The sequence below is a fragment of the Stegodyphus dumicola genome, chromosome 2 (genome assembly GCF_044657685.1).
Source record: "Stegodyphus dumicola isolate Sdum_Otavi_A_Nest chromosome 2, ASM4465768v1".
Lineage (NCBI taxonomy): Eukaryota > Metazoa > Arthropoda > Arachnida > Araneae > Eresidae > Stegodyphus > Stegodyphus dumicola.
This window is the reverse complement of record NC_140769.1, coordinates 154,937,206-154,964,826: the sequence shown is the minus strand read 5'-3', so window position 1 is coordinate 154,964,826 and position 27,621 is coordinate 154,937,206. Positions and strand designations below refer to the sequence as shown.

Sequence of the window (27,621 nt, the reverse complement as noted above, 5' to 3'; positions counted from 1 at the left end):
CAGATTTAACCATTTAAGGATTAAGAAGAACAATTTAAGACCTGTATGATTTTATTTGTAAATATGTCATATATTTCTCAAGTTTTAAGGAGTACTATATAGCTCCAAACAGTATTTGAAAATTTGCGTTTCTTGTTTCGTAATAACTCTTATGACTGAAATCTGTAAATTAAAGAATTCTGTTTAGAAAAATTATCTTGTCAGACCGTAGGTAATTTGAAAGTTTCCAGTAGATAAGATTGATTAAAAATCTGTTATTAATTTTGGCAAAACTTGACCAAAATCAGAATAAATAACTGAATTTATTCTTTTAGTTTCTTCATTAAGCATTAGAGTTCATTATTAGACTTATTTAACTGTTTGCTTTCATCATTCATGTAGAATATTGTCATTCCGCTGTGCTCAGGAAGAAATGTCGCCTCTGTTTACTTTTATGTGTTTTTCTACATTTTATATTTGTTCTCCACAGGCGTTTCTTGTTTGGGCATCAATTATTTGACAGATTTTATTATCAGCAAATGTTTTTTTTTCCTCTGTGTTTCCTATAATGTCCTACGTCCTTATCATTCTATAGAACATTCTACCGTTAAAAATAACGGCAAACTTGTTGTCATCCAAATTTTCCTTCTATTGGTCAAAAACTTGTTCGAATATATAGGTCAAGATTTCGTAAATTCACTTTCAAAGTTATTTTACCATCTGTTTGTAAAATTAGTTATTCAGTTCTTTAAAAACTCTAGATCAGTTTTTCAAATTATGGGGAATCCACATCATTTCTTACTGGAATGATTTAATATGCAATGATCAAACCAAGAGAACTTAAACTTTTTATTAAAAATGCGATTCTTACGTCAGGAAAACAAAAATGTATAAATTATTCACTGTTAATCATTGTTGATCTTTTAATCATTCTTTTAACTTCCTTTTCACTAGAACTGCTTAAAGAACCATTTGACGAAGAAGATTTTTAGCAAATGAAAATATCTTTAATATAACTAGAGATTTTAATTTAAATCATCTCCCCAAGGGATTTAAAAGATATATTTAATATTCCTTTTCTTCGAGTCTGGTTGTTAAATGGCTTAGTAATTGTTGCCAGTTAAGCATTTTATAACTATGCCAATTAAATGCCGAAAAATCTTGTAGGACTAAACCTTATCGTTATGACAAACAAAAAGACGTAATCATCGAAGAACATATTCAGGAGATGTTAAAGAATAAAATAATAACGCCCATAAATAGTGAGTACGCGAGTCCAGTCGTACTATGTAGGAAAAAGAACGAGTTTCCTCCTTCGGATAAAAGGGCTTGGAGGTTTGCTATCCATTACAGAAAACTAAATAGTATTACTAAATTCCCAGTTTACCCTTTGCCGGTTATAGAGGAAATCATTAGAAAGATCAAATCTACATGACACATGTCTACTTTGGACTTAATGTCTGGCTACTATCAAATAGCTATGAGACCCGAAGACATACATAAAACCGCGTTTATAACAAAATCGGGCACTTGTGCATTTTTACGCATTCTCTTTGGGTTGTGTGGGGCCCCCATCAACATTCCAGAGAGCTATGGACATTGTTCTAAAGCCTGTCCTAGGAAAATCGACTTTAATCTATCTAGATGATATAATTATAACGAGTAGTACGTTGGAACAACACATTAAAGATCTAGAAATTTTTTAAATTATTAAAAGAGGCCGGTCTTACAATTAACGCCTCAAAATGCAAGTTCGCAACTAAAGAACTTAAATATCTCGGTTATAAAATTTCGCAAAAGGGTATAGAAACGCAAGATTCAAAAATAAAAGCAATCAAGAATTTTCCACCGCCCAACACCGCCAAGAAACTTTCTTCTTTCCTTGGGTTATGTTCTTACTATCGGTCTTTCATAAAAGATTTCGCTAATATTGTTGAACCACTCTTAGTAATCAAAAGAAAGAGAAGTAAATTTACGTGGACAGCGGAAGCAAATACCGCTTTCGAAAAATTAAAAGAAGCGCTCATCGATGCCCCTGTCTTGAAATTCCCGGAGGGGGAGGAAAACCTGGAAATTGCAGCAGATGCGTCAGACTATGCGATGGGTGCGGTTCTTATGCAAAATAGCCATCTTCTGGCATTTTTTAGTGAAACGTTGAATCAGACACAAAGGAATTATACAGCTACAGAAAGAGAAATATTAGCCGTATTAATGGCTGTACACAAATTTCGAGTTTATTTCGGCAAAGCGCCAGTAACAGTCTTTTCGGATCATCCGGCTGTAGGTAGACTTTACTCGGGATTCTAGAGATACGATTATCACTGAACTGAAAGCTGATCCTGAATTTGGAAATATCTATGCATATTTGAAAGACCCCGAAAGCTTTGAGCACACAGATATCGATGCGATAAGAAATAGAGCAGAAAACTATGAAATAATAGATAATTTATTATTTTATACGAAAACAACAAACGAAAATCTCGAGTACAAACCAGTCACCCCAGCCTCGCTTCGATTAAGCATTTTGAAGGAATTCCACGACGCGAAAACAGCGGGTCATATAGGGGTCAGAAAGACTTTAAAAAGGGTACGCGAGGCGGTATATTTCCCGCAATTATACAAAATAGTAACTGCGTATGTCAGGTCCTGCAATCAATGTCAGTTAATAAATGATATTAACTACAGCCCAGCAGGGTACTTAAATAGCATTCGCGCTACATTTCCGAATGAAATTTTAGGCATAGATCTTCTTGGTCCCTTCCCCCACAGCGAGTTAAATAAAAATCGTTTTCTTTAATAATAGTAGATCATTTATCAAAATGGACAGAAATTGTTCCACTTAAACGCGCGTCAGCCAAAACAGTCGCAGATGCATTCTTACACAGATACATTTTAAAATACGGTGCACTGATAAAAGTCATTAGCGATAACGGAAAACAATTCATTAGTCAAATATTTGAAAACATATGCACTAGACTTGGCATACGCCATATCAAAATGGTTCCGTATAGACCACAGGCAAACATAGCAGAAAGAGTGAATAAAAACATAGTAAAAATAATTCGCAGTTACGTTACCACACATCACAAGCGCTGGGATGGCTACATAAATGAGTTAGCTTATGCTTTAAGAACGGCAAATCACGATACTACGGGAAAAACCCCAGCAGAATTATTTTTAGGCAGAAAGTTAATTACGCCTTTAGATAAATTATTCTTTGTGCAACAAAGAGAGCAAGCGTTTAAACAGAAAGATGTGCAAAAACTTATGGATCAGGCGCTTAAAAGCTCGGATACGGCAAGAAATAAGCAAAAAGCATATTATGATAGAAAACGCCGTGAAGCAGATTTTAAATTTGGGGATAAAGTATTGAAGCGGAAATTTTCTTTATCAAGTGCCCCAGACAATTTTACTGCAAAGTTAGCTCCAAAATTTGAAGGCCCCTATGTAATTCAGGAAATCAAAGGAGTCGTATTGTACCTTAAGAACGAGAGAGGGGAGATCTGTAAAGCAAGTTCCGACCAGGTGAAAAAATACTATAATCCAAATGATTTTGAAATCCTTAAAAGTTTCTCTCAGGACTCAAGTCTAAAAGAAGTAGAAGGTCCAGAAATAACAACTGTTCCACCACCCAAGAAGCAGAGAACTGAAGAGAGACCTAGCCCTTCTACAACCCAGACGACGGTACCAAAAGAAAAAATGAAAACTTTCAAACTCCAGCATTTAAGAAAAACAAGAATGCAGATCCACCGCGTAAAGAAACCTTGGTAAAGAGGAAAACACCACCTACAACGTATCGCAGTAGAAATTATACATCAAGGAGAACGCTCCCAGGGCCAGAGAGTCAGGTGCAAGCAAGGCCGCCGTTCCGGAAACTGAAAAGGCAGCAGGAGGAACGAAAATACCAGGAACAACAGAAGAAATTCAAGAAAGACTCCAGACCAGAGGACGTCAAGACCAGCCGTCCAATGGAAAAACGAATACGACAACAACCTGACGATTACTCCGCCAAGAGGCCAGCATGCAGAGGACGCAAAAGAAAAACTAATGTGGACGACACTCGGAGGTCAGTAAGGAGAAGATTGACGTCCATGAAACCTATAACATGGGAACAATTCTGCCAGAAAAGAATGACGGAGTTTCAATCATCGAAAACTCAAAGATAAGTTAAAATCTTCTATAATTTTTTTTTCTTTTGTTCCGAAATGTTATGCATAAGTACGAAGTTCTATGTTTTGACGAAAGTCAATATGTCTCGGTTGAGACTTAGTTTTGTTTTACTTTATTTAGCTAAGGCAAAAGTATTATTTTCTTTAAGTATAAAAGCTAAGAACAAGCATTTTCTGTTGGTCGAAAGACTAATTCTGTTATGTTAAAGCCAAAATTTGGCCGAAGATAAAAATAACTTCGTATTCTTGTATTAATAAGAATTTTAGTTTCAGTGCCGCCAACTTGGCGAAGAATGAGTAAAGTAAAAATTTATTTCCTCTTATTCATTTTATGGTAAATTATAAAAATCATATGTATTAAAATTTTGTAAATGTACGTAAATACTTGAATGTTATGTAAAAGTAGAATTTAGTCTAGAAGCATAAAATTTTAGATGCTAAAAGTAAAATGCTGAAAAGCAATGAATTCAAAATTTAACTATTAAACTGTAGATAAAATCATGCTTTAGAGCGAAAGCCTGCATGTCTAAAGATGAATGAGGGGGAAGTTAGAATAAATGTGTTTTGTAGGGTTCTCCACTTACACTTGAATTTCTAAGAATGTTAAAGTAGCTCATCGAGTTGTAGAATGTCGAGTAAGGTGTGTCTATTTGGTCGTTGAATTCTAACAAATCTTGGTTGTTAGGGGAAGTGTTGTAAGACTAAAACACGAATATTCCCGTTTGACACCACACATGGTGGAGAGCCAGGGTAAAGTTAAATTAATGCTTGAAAAATTGAATGAATGTGAAGTAAGCAGTAACTAAGGAAAACGAATCATTTAAAAACAAAAATTTATTTAGTGTCAAGAAAGTGTAAATTATAATGTATTTAGAAAGATACTGATACTCATTCCTTCCAGATGCTGGAAGGAAAAGAACAAGATTTATTGATGAAGTCCAGGAAAAGTTGCTGTAAGAAGAGAGATTTATAAGTATCGACAGAAATTTAGTATACAATTTGTTACATAAGATTTTGTTTTTGTGTAAACGAGGCTCTTGAGAGTTAGTTCAGAATTATAGAAACTTAAAACAGGTCGTTTGTAAGACCTGCTTCCAAGTTTTCCAAATTCTGGCAGCGGCAAATGTAGGGTTTATATTTATTTTAACTAACATTTATTTTAAGTTTAAACTATCTTTCCTGTCAAGCCTTACTTTCCCCTGGAACTGCCAATGCCAGAGTATGTAAATTTTAGTAGAATGCGCAAGGATTCATATTATCAGCGGAAGTATTCTGAGTTAAATAGAAAGGAAACGAGTTCGAAGTGTGCTGTTCTTACTTCACGAGCGCGGAGGTAGTTAGCCAGAAATTGAAGAACCCCGCGTTTCGGCCTGTGTGCTTGCCTTGGAGAATTGTTAATCGTTCAACGTGATATTCAAAGTTTGCTGAAGTAGCAGCGGTATTGTAAAACGCGGTGAGGTTAGTTACTTTTAGAGAGCCTCATAGTTAGAGTCTTGTTATTATTTCTTTTTCAGAGTCTTATTTTTATTTTACCGCCGGGTCGGCGTAGTTTGTGAGCGTCAAGGGCACGCAATTGTAACTTCTTAAGTTGAATAAAAAGGGACTTAAACCCTTAGCAAGACTCTGTCTATTTTTCCAGTTTCAACAGTCACCTCTTGGTTGCGTGCAAGGTGGAGGCGCGCAACTCTACAGCCCTTTAAGTACTTTTCTGATTAAAATCGACGATTTCTTTCTCGCCAAAAAGGCTTTTAAAATCAAAAGCAATTGAAAACCTCCTTTTTGTACTAAATTTTTTACGTTGACTTTTCTGGTTTAAGTGATAAATAATGTATTAAAATAACAACTATTATATATATATTCTAATCAATACTTCCCATCTTAGTATTTAGGAACAGATATGGAATGTTCTGCAGCAAGAAAAGCAGCGGCAGAAATATTAGAATTGGAAGAAGGTAAAGCGTTCTTAGAATCTCATAAGGTAGGAAAAATTTTTTTGAATGACTTATCCCTGGTAGGGTTATTAATGAAAATGGTCTGACAACTTCCTCAAATTATTTTTCTAATGAGAGCAAATCTCGAGTTAAAAAAAAATTAGCTGCCATATTGCTGTAAATAAGAAAATAATAATATGTTAATTATAATGATATTTATCAGATATTTGGCGATCTTCCAGAATTTCAAAATGCTATTTGAGTTACCAGATGCTTGATTCTCGGAAATAAAAGCTAAAAAAAATACACTAATATACATGCGCATTAAAACGTAATTGGCATTTATTGATTTATTCATTTATAAACTATTTGTTAACAAGCGGAAGTACCCGATGGCAGTTAAATTTGATTGAGAGTAATGCATCGAACAACAGAGAAAACGATACTGCTATAATCCTTTTCTAATAACGATACAAAAACTACGATTCATAGTCATACATTTTTCACTCTGATGCGATATGGAATCCACATAAAAAATATCATCAATTGAAAAATAAGCTTATTCTTTCTCTCATTATATCAGCAACAATGGCGCTCAGTTTTTAATGATTTTCGTCTTTCTAATGAAATGGTCGTAAAAGCTCAGGTTCCATCCAATATTAGTCTATTCAATGTGGCAAAAATTGATCATAATTGATCAAAAATGAATAAAGCGAACAAACAAACTCACAAACAAACATTCTTTATTATATATATAGATTTTGTAACACTTACTTTTATCTCCGACTCGCGAGACTGTTGCCAGTCGGAAAAATGTGTGCAAAAATTAATGTTTTTGGAGTTTTTAATTAATATCTCGGCTGATTAAAGTCGTACGTAGTCGAAATGGCTTTCCACGAATTTTTGGAATCGTGAGGAATGTATTTAATGTTTGGCAATGCTATTTTTATTTCATCGTAAAACTTAGAAATTTTTTATTTATTATTTGGGAAGTACTTTCGAAATAAAGCAGATTTTCACCTCCAGCTAGGGAGACTGTTGCCAATGAGAAAAATGAGGGCGAAGAGGATCGTTTTTCCAAGTTTTTAATTAATATCTCTGGTTTTAGCTACTTTTTTTGGAGAAAAGTGGACGTTGACCTTTTCCAGGACCAAGAAAAGAATCGTAGAAAGTTTGGCGACGATAGCTATAGTAGTGACTGAGTTTAAAATTAGAGGAGAAACACACAGACTTTCTTCTTTATATATATAGATTAGGTTTAGCAACATGTTTGTTTTCATTATCTGTCTTTTCAGTCTTTTACGACACTGCATGCAAGAAAATACATGTTCTTTTTATCAGCACCAACTAATTTGATGAGGCATAGAAGAAATTTAAAACATGAAAAATGCTACCAAAATTCAGAGAAATTCTAAAATTCATCTTTTCATAGGAAGATGTTTTATATTACAAGTTCGTGCCGTGTAGATGATGTGCGTTGTTTACATTACAGCTCTATGGTTTTAACTAGTGTGCTGACAGAGAGACAGTCAAAGTAAACAGATGTCTTGTTCCGCAGCTGGTAAATCTTTCCCCCACAGGGCGAAAAATCAAGCTTAGGTATGAAGGAAAGGAATATACACAGCACGTACTTTTAAAAATAAGAAAGATAATCTTGTACTTTTTTATGTGAATTTGAAAGACCAGACATGGTAGAACACATGGGACAAAAAATAAATAAACAATAGGCCCTTGTTAAAAGTAATTTTAAATAAAAGAGAGCCTTTAAATAAAAGATTGAGAGAAGAAGAAAGAAGAAGAAAGTCACCTGTCAGCAAATGTGTCTAATAGTGCAATGAATAGAGTAAAATTATATCTGTTCTCAAAATATATTATGTTTTCCAAGAATTCATTGTACATATTTGTTGTATTGTATGATGTGTTGAAGGTACTGACTTTTGTGAAGAAGTATACGTTTTACATGTACATGTTTACATGATACTCATAGGATTTTCTCGACGTAAGTTGTTACATACAAATGTCATGTATTAATAAATTGTGGTAATTAATGTAGAAAATATTGCACAGAGAGATAAATTATTCATTACACAATGTGGTTATAGTGATGTTACAAGGTTCGTATGGGAGGGTTTGACATACAGATGTAGGTAGATGCAAACGTTTTGGCTTGATATGCTTCTAAAAGAAATAAAAAATATTCCAATATTTTCTTTTTCAGTATGATATTCTTGAAGCTTGATACAGGTTCACATTGTTTAATGAATAACTGAATTTCACATTGTTTAATAATATATCAGATGGTCATGAAAAAGTTATCTGAAGATTTGTGATTGAAAATTTATCTTAACTGTTCTTTTCATGATTGTTTCGTAACTGTTTCCCATTCCTTTGCGATATTTGATATCATTTTGAATTTGCATTAAGGGATCGGTTAATAAATAAGTTAGAATAGTTCAAGGCAAATTTTTGTCCCCCTTAAATCATATTTAATGATATTCTTCAGAGATTTAATGGTGTCTTAACTTTGTTACATTTGACATGCTGAAAATATTTCCGCAAAACTAATTTTTAAGTTTTCAGAATCTAAAAATGTGCTATTAATATGCTCATGACGTTTGAAATCGAACCGTAAAAAATTGATAATCTTTTTACGGTCACTAGGTCATGATTCCAATTTAATGAAAACAAGTGCACGTAATATAACCAAGTACAGGTTATCAAAGTACAAATATTTTTCATTTTCATTTAACGCGAATAATATTACTAGTTGACTACTGTTTCTGGAAACGAATCTTCTTTAGATTTTAGGAATAAGATCTCGTTTTTTAAAAAATTATATCGATCAATATTTTTCATAATAATCTGCATAGAAATGTTCGTCACATAATCTCTCAACGTCAGAAATCTTTTTTCTAAACAATATCTTATGTTTAGTTATATAGAAATGCAAACATTTCGCCCTTCAATTTGTGTACGGCCACTGAATGTGACCTCCGAATTTAATATCAAATATCTTGGTCAATTTCTGTTGAATGGGAGTCAAAATTTCTTGTTTTATTGTTAAAAAAACTATGCAGTTTTTCTAAATATATTGTAAAGACAGGAAAAGTGTAAAAAAGTTAAATTTCATTAATTTTTACAAAAATGATGTCGTTAAATTTAAAAACGTATAAACTTGAATCTTTGCGTCATTTGAAATATTTTTGTATGAAGTATATATCTATGACCAACGGTTGCGAAAATAAAGGCAGGACAAGGAGTTTTGAGAAATGTATGTATATATCATTATATAATGCTAATACATTAACAAGCAATATGACGCATTGATGAATAGTTAAAATAATTACTGCTTTAATTATACATATACACATATGACAATTTTAATACATCTTAAACGTAGTTATTATTGAAATGGGTCATGAAAGGAATAAGATGTGTCGTCTTTAGAATGTCGTAAGTAGGAATGTTTGTATAAATTTTCATTAATTTATGAATAGAAGAATTATGCTTGAGCTATGTAAAGTTTGATGCATATTCCAGGCTACTACTGCATGCGTTGTTGCTGCAGTAAAGCTCAATGCTATGTTACAGACGCGCTATATTCAGAATATTGATGCATGTCAGGAATTTTGTGCTTTACGTTGATAAGAGGACGAAAAGTACTAGCGTAGATGCGTAGGCTATATCACTATATAGAGGAATATTATTATTTAAGTTGAGAAGCAGTGTCCTCGGACAGTAGGCCTTGGTATTCTGACCTGCGGGTCACTCACTGAGTGATCCATTTCATAATTTCAAGTGACTCACTTGAATTTCGAAAATAAAGATTTATATATAAAAATAAATTTTAAAACATAAATATGAAGCGAGCACTTGAAGAATATATAATAAAATGGAAAATAACTGATGACAACAACACCTAGATGACTCTAGGCATCGTTGTTTTATCACAGTGCGAGAAACATACATACATTCATGAAGATTCTTCATTATTTAGTTTCTTTAAATATAATGGCAACAATTTGAAAAGTAGCCGTTTGTAGAGTTTCAACGCAAAATGCCGTTTCGACACTAATAGCCCTTCTGGTCTAACGTCCATTTGGGCTAATAACATTTTTTATTTGCTTACAAAGTTGCAGTAGCGAACATGCACTTTTATTTTTAAAAAATAAAATTTGTAACATAATTTTAAAGCGAAATCGGTAACTTTGGCAGCACCAGTCCATAATGCATAATTCTAAAAAACTGGCTTTCCATTTTGCTCGCATTCGGTTCAACGTATAAATGCGAGCAAATATTTTCACACATGAAATTTATTTTAAGTAAGAACAAGAGCACCTTAACTACTGAAAATTCTGATGCTTGAATTTAAGATGACTAACTATAAGCCAGAACTGACTTAATTGATGACTGAACTGACTTAATTGATGTCAGAAGTTTACCATAAGGGAAGCCATTGATATCGAAGAGAAAAATAAAATTTTTCATTTAAATTTGTTTTTATAATAATTATAATTTTAAATTTATTTTTTAAAGCATATTGTAATCATTTTCTCAATAAAATCTGTCTTATTATTCACCAAGAAATACAGTTCTAAAATGAAATACTACTGACCGGAAATCTTTCTAATACACATTTTGGTTGAGTTTGACCCGCAAATAAAAAAGGTTGTCGACTCCTGCCGTACACTATTTATTACATAAGGAATATAAACATTTTTAAGTGTTTATAATATTTCATAGGAATATCTTCAAATATGGGCATGAATACGTATAGCAATCCGTGCAATATATCAGACGGTGTAAAACTGAATATTATAGTGTATACAATATTATTAATGTGTTTTAAAACTCAATTATTTTAACTTTCAGAAATTTTTCCAATATTTGTCATATCGCAGCGGATTAAAAATTGAAACCTGGGCAGATGCAGCAGCCTTGTACGATATTTTGTCTATGGAAGTAAGTTTCAAATCAAATTATGCCTTGGAATTCTTGTTTTATCAGAAACGTTTGAGATTCTGCAAGGTCTAACAAATTCTGTAAAAATTTTGAATAAATTCATAGTTCATATGACAATTATTTTTTTCCAAGAGAGAAAGGATGAAGTGAATTAGGATTAGAGTATATTTCTATCTCTTCCTGACCACTGTTTTATTATTACCACAATTTCCGTTTAAAGAACTTCATTACAATGGAATATAGGGAATTAACATAGCCAACAATATGTGAAAAAAAAAAAAAAAAAAAAAAAGGGGGGGGGGAAACCCCAGTTCTATATCTCGCTTTCTACTGGGCCGATTGACGAAATTTTTCTGTAATTTTCATGTCTCCAAAGCGCAACTTCTTACATATGTTAGCTATATACATCGTTTAGTTCTCACCTAAATGTTTTGACACAAAATCGGACTTTTCCAGAAATGATATACTAATTTCCGTATTTCAGTTCTACAACTCAAATTATGCGTAAATATTCAATTTTGTAAGTTTTAGCGTGAAACTTACCGAGAAATTTAAAAATTTATTTTGGCACATCGTTTTCAGTTTGTGTCATGAATAATTTAACTGGCGAAAATTTTTATTTGTGGCAACCTATTTCCCTTTCCCTTTCGAAGTACACGAAGGGAAAGAAAGGTGCTTCATTCATTCTTTCAAATAATTTCAATAAAGTGCGTAAACTATATTTGGCGTTATTATCGCTTATAACAAATATTTCAAATTTCAAAACGCGCCAATATATAAATTCACGTATATTTTGGGAAATTCTAAATAACAATACATAAAAACTCAAGACATCTTCATTAAAAATTGAAAAATATAGAAAAACATAAAACACCAAATGCAATTAAAACAGTTAAAAAATTTTTTTACTATTAAAATTATAGAGTTTTTGCTCAAAAACAACCAATTCGGCCAGCGGGCAAGGAGGCAAATGTTTCGGTGCACGAAACTAAAAATTTCATTTTAGTCCCACTCGGCAAAAAGATGCTGAAGATGCAGAAACTGAATTCGGTATTCTGCTAAGTTTCAAATGTAAACAAATATGACTGTTCTATTTGCTTAGTCGCACTTAGAAAACTTTTAAATTGTTGATTATACTACAATTATTATAGGGCAGATTAACTGAAGATATTAAAAGCGTAACTGAGATAAGAATAATATAATTAAATCATTTTTAAAGCAAAAAATGTACAATTTACAAACATATAAGAATAAAGAAATTGAGCTCACTGAGCCGAGTAACAGAGTGGATATATATACACACATATTTATATACTTTTGGTGTGGCCGATTGCAACTAAAATAGGAGGTGCACATCTGCATGTTATACTAGCTGTCCTATATACAAAGTTAATTTTTTTTACTCCATATTATAAAGGCAGATGCATATACACACACTGGCCAAAGAATTAGAAACCCTTGAGATTTTCATTTGAATGCGTGTTGGGATGAAGTATGCAAATATTTCTTATAACGTGGGTTACACGTGGTTAGAATGCTAGTATAAGTGAAGTTTAAGAGTGCTTTTCACGATGAATGAAGTAAAATGAGAAAATCGACATCTCTTTTACCATTTGAAAAAGGGCTTATTGTTGGTGCCCCTTTAGCAGCGGTCTCGATTTAGAAGACAGCAAATCTCACTGGGTTCCCAAAAAGTAGCCATGTCAAAGAGTTTTAAAAGTTAAAATCAGAACCCCCATTCCTTCTCTGCGAGACTTGACTGAGGTTCGAGCACAATTTTCCAGGATAGTGATCGACGGCGTCTACGACGAATTATAAGAGAGAACAGACACTCTACTATGCTTCAAGTGACACAGATCGTCAACCAAGGCTCTTCCAACAGCTTTGAGCTCGAACCATGTACAGATAATTGCAGAGGATAGGAATGCATAGTCGGGTACCTGTGAGAAAAACCACTCATTTCTGCCCGTTATTCAAGAATTCGTTTGCAGTGGTGTCGGAAAAGAAGACACTGGACATCTGAGGAATGAAAACGGGAATGTGGTCGGACAAATCTGGCTACACCTTATTTTGCACTGATGGAAGACGTCGAATTTTGCGAGAACCCGATGAAGCCAAGAAGCTATCTTGTCTTGCTCGTACTGTGCAAGGGTCTGGTGGGAGTATCATGATATAGGGCAGTTCTGCTGGCATGAATGTACTGGCCCAGGTGTTCCTCGAGGGCAAACAAACAATCATAAGATACCTAGATATCTTGGCTGATAACGTGCACCTAGAATGTTGCATTTTTACCCTAATGGCGACGGATACTTCTTGGACGATAATGCAACTATACATGGTGCCAGAAACGTTCAAAATTGGTTCGCTGAACGCTGAACATAAGTCTGACTTCCAGCACCTTCCCTGGCCACCGCAAGCCAGGATCTTAACCCTATAGAAATGTATAGGATCTTAACCCTATAGAAAATGTATAGGATATGATGGAAAGAGGCATCCGAAAGAAATCTCCTCTTCCATCTAATTTGCAAGATCTAAAATGCTGCATAGCCAATACATGGTATTCTCTGGATGCAAATGTTCTCCAGAAGCACGTAGAATCGTTGGCCAAACGAATAAGAGCAGTTATCCGTGCAAAAGGTGGTCCAACTAACATATTGATTTTGGGTTTCTAATTCATTGGCCAGTGTGTGTAATATCTGCTTTCTAAATAAAAATGTTCTTCCTAAAATTTTATCGACGTTTATTTTGAATCTCTAAGTTCACTAAATTCTATGTCGAAAGATCATGAAAATATTTTCTTACAATATAAATTTTCTTTATTTCAGAAGACATATAATTTAATTATTCCATCTTGGGCTAGACAAAGACAAAATTGGGAAGAACTGGAGCGGATAAGCGATATGTCATTATATTTATCGACAAAATCCAAAGAATATCAAAGACTAAAAGCAGGTATGTAAATTTTATAATTTTTTCTCTTTTTTTTCCTTTATTGTTAAAGTCTGTGTTTCAAAGTTTATTTACAAAGACAATGATACAAAATGGTTCAAAGCTTGATTCATTTGTTTTTCACGAATAGGCGAGTAATTGATGATTGCAATTTTTCTTCCAAAAATACTTCTTTTGGTTGTTATCGGCTGAATAGGGCTGACGTTTATGCCAATCACGAGAAAAACTATAAATGTTGCAAAGTCTATCAGGCTTTTTGAAGCAGGAATAAGAAAAACCAGCAGTGTTCTCACCGAGATTTCGAACTCCAGGCTTTCCGAATTACTGGAAACGTGCTACCAATTGCATCACAAAGGAACACAGTGGGGAAAGAGAAAATTACTTCCTCTTTTACCACTGGAAAAGCGAGTAGGGAGTTAGGGAATCTAGTAGCCAAATCCACATATGTACAAATTATAATTCATTGCATTTTAATTGAGCGCAGCTTTAAAGCAAATTAGAATTTTTAAAAGCTAGGGAAGAGAAGAAATTGGCGATGTCGTTACTGGGATTCAGAAAACTGATATTCCGATTTCTAACCATACGTGAGATAAATTAAATCATCAAATTGGAAAGGAAGAGGAAAATTCTTTACAATGTGTATACAGGAAAATCTCACCTAAGCGAATTTTATGAGCCCAACATAAACATAGAAAATGCCGTGGTTCGCAAAGCAAATATTTATTACTGAGATATGCAGAGATACACGCAGAGTTACATGCCAGGACATACAAGCAAGCAGAGATAAGCATAAGCAGAGTAATACAAGCACAGAAGTAAGTACAAGCAAGGATAAGCTGGATCTGGATCGTAAATTTAAAGTCTGGCCTCTACTACAAAGAGTAATCACCAGTAGATATCTTGGCTCTTGGGCTGTTACTTTATGTTTTTTTTTCAATTAAAGGAAAACTGTCTTGTGTGCGGGTCGAGGGGACGAAAAACTAAGAAACACTGGTGGCAAGTCAGGAAAATCATTCCTTCGTGAAAGTTCAAGCATTTAAACAAAATGCTGAAATTAGTCCATTTAAGCAATAATGCCTTCGTAAATACATGAGTAAGTGCGGCTGAAGTCATTACACACAGTTAGCAGCTACGCGAGCGTGCATAGAGCAGGAGAAACAAGTACCTCGTAAACTCACATGACATAAAGTCAAATTCAGATTGATCCTTGCTTTAAGCAGAGCGATTATGATGATGAGACGTAAAAAGCTGATATCTAAAATACATGCAATTTAAAAAAAAATTTAGCTGGGATTATTTTAACTGAACTTCAGAGAGTAAATAATTTCCACGTTCGTAAATATTTAAATTACACAGTTCAATGGCTTTGCAAAATCTAGTCCGTTGAAGAAACACGAAAAGCACATTAAAAAAAAAAAAAAAAAAAAAAAAAAAAAAAAAAAAAAAAAAAACACCAAACTTGGCTATACACAAAAACCAAAAACGGTGCACATTTTGCTTTGTCAAGATGATTTATAAAAATCACAGTCCTTGGTGCAAAACACTAAACACAAACTAGACAAAAAAGTGAGTAAATAAGATACGGAAAAAAAAATACGAAATATTTACATTATGTACATTACTACCACCGTGGGTTGTGGTGGATTGAACGTGGGCGTTTTACAACACTCTCCTGAGTGGGATCGTAGGTAGTAAGATTTCTTATGGCAGAGTATGGAGAATTTTGCGTACTTTTGAAAAAAATGTGTGCTGTGGTCAGAATCTGTTCCTGAATTGGTAGAATTTTTAACTCTTCATAGAGCTTATGAACCAGGGAGCGTTTGTAATAGATCGAAGTATCTTGTTTTGTAACACATTCATCTTCTATCTGTCTGTTTTCGTTGCTGTAGCCCAGGCCGGTACGGCATACAATAAAACTGGGCGAATTAAGGTGATATAAAGTGTTTTTTTAATCTTTAAATCCAATTTAGAATTTAGTCCTAATAACGGGTAGATGGCCATGAATGCTGCATTAGCTTTATTGGTCGCGTAGGTCACATGATCATGAAAAGAGAGTTCTATCAATATGCACTCCAAGATATTTGTAATAATTTACAACAGGAATTGGGATATTGTCAATTTTTACGTCAATATTAAGCGAGAACAATTTTTCATACCGTCTGTAAATCACTATGTTACATTTAGAAGGGTTCACTTTAATCTTCTATAGCTTGCACCATGCATTTTTTTCATTAATTTGGTACTTCAGCTTGTCTACAGCATTTTGAGGTATCAGGGAGTTAGTTAAAACCACGGTGTCATCAGCATACTTTAAACCAGTTGAAGAGAAAGGCTGAGGCATGTCATTGACAAAAATGCAAAATAATTTTGGCGAAAGTACGCTTCCCTGTGGGACGCCTTTGTACATTACTTTTTGCTGGAGAGAGAATCACCGCATCTAACTTGAAAAGTTCTTCTTTTGAGAAATGAAATAATCAGTTTTAGAAAACTATTAGGAAGTATGCAGTTTGAAAGCTTGTACACAAGTCCTGCATGCCACATTCGATCGAAAGCTTTTTCGAAATCGAGGTAGCATGCAGCGACTGCGGTCTTTTTCTGGAAATTTAGAGCAATATATTCTATTAAGTTTAGGATTTGGTGTGTGGTACAATGGCCTCTCCTAAATCCAAATTGGTTTTCGTCAATAATTTTCAATCTTTCAAGGTGAGTAGTCAAACGGTCATTTAAAATTCTCTCGAAAACCTTTCCTATTGCCGGGAGTAAACTAATTGGTCTGTAGCTTGTGACTTCATGGGGTTTTTTTCCTGGTTTTAGTATCGTAATTATAATTGAATGCTTCCATTGCTGAGGGAAATTTGTGAGTCGAATGCATGCGTTAAATATGTTACAAAGTAACACAATACAGTTTCTTGGAGGTGCTTGCAGAGCCTCATTGTTTACGTTGTACCCTCTTGCTTTCCGTTTTTTGAGTTTTTTAATAATGCTTTGAACTTCGTTTGGAGAAGTGAATTTAATGAAGTTAGAATTATGCCGGGATTTTATATTAACTACCGTACTTACGCGAATCTAATGCGCATCGTTTTTGGCCAAATGTAGTATTCAAAATTGGGGTGCGCATTAGATTCGAGTGCAAAGTTCGCCGATGACGTCAACCAAATTTCTCGACTACATTTACCGTTACATTTATCGTTGACACATTATTGTATAGAGGATACAAACTGCAGAGTACGTAGTCACGAAATGGAGGGCAAACAGAGAAGAATGTCATATGACGCTACTTTCAAACATAAAGTAATTCTTTATGCTGAAAAAAATGGCAATAGAAAAGCAGGGAGAGAGTTCAACGTAGCTGAGAGCAATGTTCGCTTGTGGCGGCAACAGAAATTGGCACTGTTTGCAACTAAAGCTAGTAGAAAGAATTTCACTGGCCCTCGCAAAGGAAGACACCCTAAAATTGAAGAAAACGTTTTGGAATTTGTACGTGAAAGGAGGAAGAATGGACAACCTGTGACTAGTGACACCATAAGAAATAAAGCAAAAGAGGAGGCTGAAGTTCTTGGAATACCGAAACAAGAGTTTAAGGCTAGCCGTGGATGGGTGGATCGGTTTATGAAGCGGATGGGTTTATCTCTAAGGCGCCGTACAACAATATGCCAAAAGCTTCCTGCAGATTTTGAGGGAAAACTACTAACATTTCAGAGGTATGTCATCACACTTCGGAAAGAAAAGAATTTTTCAATGGGGCAAATTGGCAACGCTGACGAGACGGCAATTTGGTTTGATATGCCTCGTAACTACACCATTACGGAGAAGGGGACTAAGGAAGGTATCATCAAAACTTCGGGATGTGAAAAACAACGCGTAACAGTGATGCTGGCAATAACAGCAGACGGGTGCAAACTTCCCCCTTTCTTAATCCTCAAACGGAAAACATGCCCTAAAACCCCTAAGAATGAAAAGCTGTTCCCAGATGATATCCTGATTCGAAACCAAGAGAAGGGGTGGATGACGGAATCATTAATGCTTGATTGGCTCCGAAATGTATGGAAACGCCGTCCCGGTGGGCTCTCTAATCCACCATCAATGCTTTGTCTGAACGCATTTCGTGGTCATCTCACCGACGACGTAAAAAAAAAGATGCACAGCCTAGGCAGTGATCTTGTTATCATTCCTGGAGGGATGACGTCTGTGTTGCAACCCCTGGACGTTAGTATAAATAAACTTTTTAAGGGGTACGTTCAGGCGGAGTACGAAAAATGGTTTTGTGAGTCAAACCGTGTATTTACCCCGACAGGAAAAGTTAAACGTGCTGCACCGCACATTGTTGCACACTGGGTTTCTGCTGCCTGGAAAAGCATCGAAGCACCAATGATTGTGAAATCTTTCAAGAAATGCTGCATTTCAAATGCATTGAATGGCAGTGACGATGACGTGCTCTGAAACGCCGAGGATGAGGATGATGATGATGAGGAAAGAAGAAATGAATCTGCTTCTGACGAAGAGAGCTGCGAGGATTCCAGTGATGAAAGCATTAGTGAATAAAGACGTTTACTATTAATCACTGATTGTAGAAACTGTTAGCTAGATAGAAATGTTACGATTTATTTCATGTTCATATTTGACGATAGGTACCGTATATACGGTATTGCTAATTAACAATGATTGTTTCACATGACAATAGCCCACTAATAGGTTAATTCTATGTTCTGCTGCTTTATGTATAAATCCATTGTTGTATAAAATATGGTATCTAAATTTAAATAAAATTATCATAACATTAATTGATAGTTTATGTACAAATCCATTGTTGTATAAAATATGGTATCTAAATTTAAATAAAATTATCATAACATTAATTGATAGTTTATGTACAAATCCATTGTTGTATAAAATAAGATTCAATAAATTCCTCATATCATTGATGCGCATTACATTCGCCGACAAACAATTTTTTTATTATTTAAAGTTTTAAAATGGGGATGCGCATTAGATTTGATGGCGCATTAGATTCGCTTAAATACGGTATTTCTTCCTTAACTTCTTCCTCGTGTTCGGAATTTTCTTTTTCGTGTTTATTGAAAACTTTACTTAAGTTGCTTGCTATAATTTCTGCTATGTCGGATTCTGAGTAAAATGTGTGACCCATGTAGTCGATCGGATGCAGATGTTGTGCTCAGGTATTTCGGAGGAATCTTGCGATTTTCCAAACTACATTTGGCTCTAAATCCATGTTTTCAAGGAGGGTATCCCAACTTCTGGATCCATGGTTAATAATTTCTTGTTTAATCTTTCTTGAAAGATAATTAAAGTGTGTTTTATCTGTTGGGTTTTTTGTCATTTGCCAAAATTTTCTTCTGTTATTTCGCTGCTTTATTAGATTTAAAATGTGCTCCGGAAGGTTTTTGCTATCATTTCTCTTACTGGTGAAGGTAGCGTTTTTAATGGCGTCTTGAATCTTGGTATTAAGATTATGAACTGCGTTTTCTAATTCAGCGCAATTATTTATTGAGATTCTGCAGGGAATGCTAGTCATGTGATTTTTGAAAATTTCCCAATTAACTTTTTGTTGGTTTTTTTGCAGTGGTGGATAGAATCCATAAAAGTAAAAAAGAACGGGTCTATGATCAGAAGCTAAATCATCTTTGACTTCCAGATAAGGTGTTGCTGAAATGTTTTTCATTATAGTGATATCAAGATCTTCTCCGCTGCCGTTGTGGTGATATCTCGTAGGAATATCTGGAGCAAGTATTCTAATATTGTTCCTTTGGGAGTAATCGCTAAGAATTTGGCCATTTCTGTTAATGTTTCTGCTGTTCCAAATGTAGTGTTTCGCATTTAAGTCGCCCGCTACTAAGGTGGGAAAATTAAAGTTTGTAATTTTATCTAAGTCCTGTGCTCTGAGTGCATTATTTGGAGGGTTGTAAGCAGCAATGATGAGGTAAGGCTCATCATTGCTGCTTACAACCTTGTTGAATCCTGTGTAAATTACTGCGGCCTTTTTTTCTAAATTTCCAGTATTGGGGATTTTGAATCTGGTGTGCTTGAAATGATTTTTAATGATTAAGGCAGTGCCTCCACCTCTATTATGACTTCGGTCGTCGCGAAGAACGCTGTATCCGGGAATATTTGTTCTATTGCTTGGTTTTAAATGCGTCTCGTTGATCATCATAACATCAACATTATATTTTCTCAAGTAATGAATTATTTCTTGAATATGGCTGTAAACGCCGTTTGCGTTAAAATATGAGATTCTTAAAAAGCTTGTACTCATAACTCAGGCTTGAAAAGTAATCAAACGCGGCAATGCCGACTTCTAACTTTTCGAATATAGACTTGGCAGTCTTGAATTTAGTAAAGAATTTCTTGACTTGCATAATTTGGATTTTCACCCATTCAAAGAAAGAATGTTCTATTTGATTGGTTGTTTCTGCGTTATTGTTATTTTGGGAGGTAGCACGGATTTCCTGTGCACTACGGCTGAGTAATTTGGGGGAAATCTTCAGGAGTAAGTTTCAGTTGATCTTTGTCAGCTTTTTCCTGCGCTTCTTTTGCAGTTTTTTCTTTCTCAATACGTTTTTGGGTATAATTTGGGTATTTTTTACAACCACGGTAGAAAGAAACGTGATTTTCTCCACAAAGAACACAGATGGGAACATGGACACCTTTTTGCGTTTTGCATAAGTGCGTCTCGTGGTTTTCTGCGCATTTTAGGCACCTAGGAGTGTAGTTGCACAGGTCCCGTGTATGTCCGTACCTCTGGCACTTATGACATTGCACAGGACCTGGCTTTGATTTGTAGTTTACTACGAGAACGTCTAACCCTCGAAGTTTCTTTATGTCGAAGATCTTTTTCCCATCGGCGTTTCTTTTCACCTCCGCTAAGAAAACGGGTAATTTAATTATTTCTCCATCTTTTTTGGCAGTTATCTGTCTTATCTTTTCAACGGGGTTCCTAAATCTAAGATTTCTTGTTTTAGAATCTCAATGTCAGATGTTTTGGGGAGTTTTTTAATGATAGCTTTTATTGGCTTTTCTGATTTCAGCTTAAAGGTGTGAAATGGAATTTCTCGCTTTTTTAGCAATGAAGTAATGGTTCTATAGTGATCTGATTCAAATACTCTGATTGTCAGGCGGTGATCTGATTCAAATACTCTGATTGTCAGTCTACCGCCTGACAGATTACCGGTGTATTTTTTTATGTTTAAATCATTTTCAAATTCAACTTTAAATTTGCTCCAACTTCCTGCAAAATCTGCGAGGACGATGGGGGGAATGTGACCTGCGGTCCTTTTTGGTATAATGAATGGTTCGTCATTATCATCATCCATTTTGTCATCAGCATTTAACTGATCGAATTTATTTTTTTGCGATGGATATTCTGGTTCCTCATTTGATAGTGTACGCTTGTGCATAACGCGCGGGGTAACAAATCCTTCTTTATCGGTGGATTGCTTTTTACGTTTTTTGCCGCTTGCGTTTCTAGTTAAAATATTTCCCTTTTCCATTTTTTGGGATGAGTTTGGGGTTTGTGAATCTCCTTCCGTTTTTTCTTTATTATCCTTTTCCATACTGATAGTAATACTAGCAATATGCTCGCTTAAATCTTTTAGCCTAGTATCGTTTTCAGGGCAGTTGTTTTGTTTAAGGGCGTCTAACTCCTGCATTAGTTTGTCTCTAATTGTGTAATCATCTACTCCTGGGTAATACTCACGTAGCCGCTTTAATCGCGTTACATCCGTTTCCATAACCTAAGCTGCTAACGGGCTGCTTTGGCACGGTAATGCATCAAGAAACAAAAGGTAGAATTCTTAACCAAAGCGATCCAAAACCTCCAGGCCTCCTTTCAATTCACCAAGTCTCGAACAATCCTTATCCAAGATAGCGATCTAACTTGAGAAGCCAAAACGTCCGAAAAATTAGGAATGAAGGGAAAAAAAAGTTTTATCAACTAAATGCGCAGTTAAGAAGTACTCGAGAGAGCAGCCTCCAGACTGAGAGTGTGCCAGAGAGCGAGAGCAACAGTCGACTGTGAGCAGCGAGCCAAGACGAGCGAGCAAGGATAAGCTTGTCTTGTCTTGTCTTTTGAATGGTTAGGAGGCAATTAGTAGCCTCTGCTGCTTTAACCACCGCTTTTGAAAAAAAGGCCCTTAGGCGTTGGTATATATAATTGAAAAAATGGGCGTGTAACGCCGCGCCTACTAGGCGAAGCTGAAGCAAATACAAAGGTATGTAGAGTGAAAAAGCATCTGGAAGCTGTTCGAGTTGTGACAAAAGATATAACTAACTGAAAAAGTTTGCTTAATAAAGTATTTGAAAAAATAAACATTAAGTAATTTAAGTTAAGTATGGTTTTGAAACAGGTTCAGAATTAAATGGATCGTAATTGTACTGGTGGGAGTGGCTCAAATGAGGAATAAGTCAACAGTAATATATTTCTGGTGAATTTCAAGAGTTCTCGTATGAGAAATGTTAAAGTGATATAAATTAACAGTATTCACAAATAGTTCACATTGTACAAAGTTCTGGAATAAACACACTTTTTAAGAAACACTTGTAATTTTAAAAGACACAATATTTCAGCACAAGTCACAGTTTAGAAGGCGGGATGGTGAAACACACATAATTAATTCAGTTTGTGTGTCCTGAAAGAGTTTATAAGTCCAAAGTTTAATAGTTCTAACAAAGTCTCTTTATAGGAACACTAATAAAATATAAAATTTTTGAAATAATGAAAATAATGATATAAAGTAGTAATCCACTGAGCTTTTTTAAGTCCTAAATAAGTTGAAAAAAAAACACAAAAGTCTCTAGTGGGGAAATATTTACAGTATGTACAGCTATTTACAAGTTTCACCACCTTGGATTATGAAAAATGCTCTTAGGACGCTTAGCAGCATTTTCAAGTGTTGGATCATAATTGATTAGTTACTTAATATGATCATATTGAGACTGTTCAATTTTACTATAAAAGTTATGGCAGGTTGAAATAATTTGGTCAGCAATTGGTCTGATTTTTAATTCTTTGTGTATCTGCAAATTTCTAACGAACCAAGGAGAATTAACTATTTCTCTTAGAATCTTGTTTTGAAAGACTTGTAACTTGTGTCTGTACGTTTTGAACAGTGTAGCCCATATGGGAATTGCGTAAAGTAGTGTCGGTCTAATCAGCATCATGTAAACTCTTTTCTTTAATTGAATGTTTAATTTTGAGTCTCTTTTGATGAGAGGGTACAGAGCCATTTTTGCGGCTGTAGCTTTCCGTAAGGCATATGCAGTCTGTTCCCTGAAGAGGAGTTGTGAATTGAAAATGACACCCAGGTATTTAACACTATTGACGACGCGGAGTGGCTGATCTTCTATCTTTATATTTACGTTTCCTGGAGTAAATTTTCTATACCTTCTAAAAAGCAGAATTTGACATTTAGCCGGATTGACTTTAAGTTTCCAAGATTTGAGGTAATGTGCGATGATGTTAACTGCTTCTTTTAATTTGTCTACAGCAAATTGTGGTTTTAAAGATTTTGTAAAAATAGCGGTGTCATTTGCATATTTCACAAGTTTTGAATTTAGTGGGATTGGCATATCATTAGTAAAGATATTAAAGAGAATTGGCCCCAAAACACTTCCCTGGGCGACGCCGCTTTTGATTCTTTTTCTTGAGGATAAAGTATTATTGATTTTGACATGAAAATTGCGATTTTTTAGATAACTTTGCATTAGTTTGATAAAATTTATAGGCAGATGAGCAAGGTGTAGCTTAAAGAGGAGTCCCTCATGCCACACCTCATGCCTTTTCTAAATCTAGGAAACAGCTTGCAATAGTATTCTTCTTTTTGGAAAAGGAATCGGCAATAAATTCAGTAACATTGAGAAGTTGATGTACTGTGCTATGCTGTGGGCGAAAACGAAACTGTTCATTTTGAATTATCCCTCTATCTTCCAAATGTCTGGTCAGCCGTTTCTGTAGAACTCGCTCAAAAACTTTGCTAAGGCTTGGAAGCAGGCTAATTGGGCGATAAGAGTTAACATTTTTTGGATCTTTGCCGGGTTTAACAAAATTAATGATATGTGCCATTTTCCACTGCTGCGGAAAATAGTTAAGCCTTATGCAGGCATTAATTATGTTGGTAATTAGGACAATATAACTCTTGGGGAGAATTTTGAGCGCTTTATTTGTTATCCCGTCGTAGCCGGGGACCTTTCTATTTTTCAGATTTTTTATAATGTTTTGAATTTCAAAGGGCGAGGTGTAACCAATATGCTGTCCATCTGTTCTATCAGGAAGGTGAATAATGAAATTAAAATCTTCTTCTGTATCTTCATCTTGTGAGTTATTTGTCGTGAAGGTTTTTTCAAGATGTGTTGCAAGAACTTCTGCCATATCTTTTACAGAATATGCGATTCCAGTATCGGTGTGCAACGGTCCAATGTTGTCGTTATGAGTCTTTCTGAGCGCTTTCCCAATACGCCACACAGTATCAGGGTTGAAGTCCATTGAGTCTAATAAATTATTCCAACTATCCGATCTGTATTCACTTAGAAGATTTTTAATATTCCTATTTTTTCTGTTAAGAATTCTTTTGATATTAGGATCAGCAGTACGGCGCCAAATTTTAGCGGTGCGATTTTTGTCCTTAATTTTGTAAATAATGTTATCCGGAAGCTTTTCTTTTTTATATTCTTCATATTTAGTAGATTTGTCAAGAGCACTTTTTATACAATTATTGACCTTAGTGATTTGATACTCAGTGTCAGTAATATCAGCTAAAGCAGGATGCGCTGGTAGTTTTTTCAGAGAATGAATGAATTTATCCCAGTTTGTGATTTTTCTAAGTGGAATATTTTTTTCAAAGCCGTAATAAGTAAACCTGACAGGCAGATGATCGGAAGTTAGCTGGTGTGAAACTTGTAGGAAGGGAATTTGTGCAATATTTTTTGTGATAACAAAATCAAGAACTTCAGCACTGCCAGTATGGCTGTATCTGGTGGGATCCGTCGGTCCAAAGATACTTAAATCATTTGTAAGGGCATAATTATAAAGGAAGTTCCCGTTTGCATTTGCACGTCGAGAGTTCCAAGAGTGATGCTTCGCGTTTAAGTCTCCGGCTAGTATAGTGGGAAGCATAATGCCGCTAAAGATGCTCATGTCACTGTTGCTGATATTATGTCCCAGGGGATTATAAGCAGAAATAATCATAATAGGTTCATTAGTGCGAGAGTGAGCTATGATGGCAGTAGTTTCAATATTACTAGAACTTGGGAGATTAAAATAGGTGGCCTGCAAGTGTCTTCTGATGAGAATCAGGGTGCCGCCGCCCCTGTTATTTTCTCTGTCTTTTCTAAAGGTTCTATAACCTTGGATGTTAAATTTATCACTAGCTCGAAGATGTGTCTCGTTAATTAAGAAAATATCAATGTCATGGCAATTAAGAAAGTTTATGATCTGAGTGTTCTTGCCGCAAACTCCGTTGGCATTAAAGAAGGCGAAATTTAAACTGCTGGAGGTAGTAAGTCGGATGCTTGCATAGTTATTTACAATATTAACATTCATAATTTAAATTTGCTAAAAGTTCAAAGGCTTCCCACCCTATTTGGAGCTTTTCCATTATTGACTTGGCTTTAAAAAAGCGTTCAAATAGCGCTTTGCCTTGGGTAAATAGATTTTTTATCCATTTCAGGAAATCTGGGGCGGAGCCTGTTTGTTCTCTTTCGTGAGCTTCATTCTGGTTGGCTGATGAGAGACTGGCTTCATTAACATTTTCGTTAGTGTTTCTCCTACTCGGTAATGGGGGGAAGTTCTCCAAGTTGTTTTCTGGAGGATTTGTTCTTGTCTTTCTCCAGGCATCTCTTTGATTTTCTTTTTCAGCAATCTTACGTTTAATATTGTCAGGGTGCATTTCGCAACCCCTGTAGGAACTGACGTGGGGTCCCCCACAAAGGCAACACTTTCCTGGAAGATTTCTATCTTTTGTACAGCTAGTGGTGATATGGTTTAATCCGCACTTTAAGCATCTTGGTTTATGTTTGCAGTGGGAGCGACTATGTCCATATCTCTGACAGTTATGGCACTGTTTGTGCCCTGGGGTAGGTTGGAAAGAGGTAATTTTGACCGCAAGGTCCAAGATATGTGTTACCTGAAATATCTTTTTTCCTTCAACAGTCCGTGGGACTTCTACAAGAAAAGTTGGCAATTTGACAATTTCATTGTCAATCTCTTTGGTTATCTGTCTTACCGTTTTAACTGGAATTTTTATTTGTTGGAGTTCTTCTAATATTTCTTCAGGTTTAGTATGCACTGAAAGCTTCTTTATTACTACTCTAATGGGCTTATCCCTTGGTAGGGGAAAAGTGTGATAAGGTATTTCCTTAGTATCCAAAAATTTTGTGACTGAGCGATAGTCATCGTCAGATTTGACTTTTATGTGGATGTCTCCACCTTTTTGTACGCACTCCATAGCTGTGGTAAATTTTTTAATTTCGTCTCTAAGGGGCTTCCAAGACGTAACGTCAGATATTATAATCGGCGGTACACGGTTTGCAGTTTTTCTAGGGGCTATGAATTCGCCTTCTTCTGATTGGTCCATATCCTGAGGGCTTGTGTTGGGCGTTTGATTGACTTCCATGCCGTCATCTATTCTAAGGGTGGAATATGTATTTTTGATTGTTGTAACAGATGACTTACTGCTATCACTTAAAGTACGTTTGTGCGTTTTTTTGGGTTTAATCCAAGTTTCGCGCTGCTTAAGAGAGTTATTGTCTTGCACATTGACATTATTCATGTTTTGTTGGGTCAGAATTTGACCAATTCCTACAATCTCATCAATTTCCTTTGCAGATTTAATATTTTTTAATTGCCGTTTACTGAACAATTTGGCTACCATAACCTGAAACAGTTTTTCAACTTCTGAATCAACTATTTTTTGACCACTATCAATAAGTTTTTTTTTTGGATTTGCAAATAGGTAGATATAGCATCTAATTCCTCTTCTGAACCACTTTCAATAAGATTTTCAATAACATTTTTATCATTAATTAAGTTTAAGGTCTGAATGTACTCTAAATTTCGATTCATTGCTTGCAACAGTCCAAAAAACCTATCGTCCCTGATGGAAAGGCAAGTCCATCATGAAAACACATGCAAAAATCAAAAACCAAACTCAAAAACTACTTACCTACTACTACTTCCTGATCGAACCTTACTACTACTACCTTACTACTACTTCCTGATCGAAGCACCATCGATCAGGAACACTTCACCAAGCGACAAGGATAAGCGGTTACAGAGGTCATATATATAACTTCACAACAGATCATGGTTTAACAAATCATAAACAAGACACAATAAATAACCAATAAAAAGTAACATACAGAATGAGATTTAAGTTTCAGAATAACTCGGACCTGGCTGTAAGCTAATGAATGTATCGGACGTGGCAGAAAGCTATACTTCCTTTTAACCAGGAAGAATGCGATTACGAATATCTCAACAATAATCAATTAGCGCTATTGAGTAAAATGATATGATTTCGTTTTACTTCCTTGTACGAAGTAAAAAGGAAGTATTGTAATCGCGAAAAGCTTCAGGCAGCATATTTCAACGAAAATATCCACTTTGACCGCTTTCGAATGCA

At 35.1% G+C, this 27,621-nt stretch overlaps 1 protein-coding gene across 1 annotated transcript in view; it reads left to right on the top strand.

Annotated features, from left to right (window-relative positions):
* The window catches only part of LOC118197062 (prostatic acid phosphatase-like), a 72,320-nt gene that overhangs the window by 25,791 nt on the left and 18,908 nt on the right, over positions 1 to 27,621 (top strand). Inside the window, exons 4-6 of the mRNA XM_085811332.1 lie at positions 6,031 to 6,126; positions 10,952 to 11,041; positions 13,867 to 13,993. Coding sequence (XP_085667458.1) covers positions 6,031 to 6,126; positions 10,952 to 11,041; positions 13,867 to 13,993 — 313 coding nt within the window. The remainder of the gene's footprint in view (positions 1 to 6,030; positions 6,127 to 10,951; positions 11,042 to 13,866; positions 13,994 to 27,621) is intronic.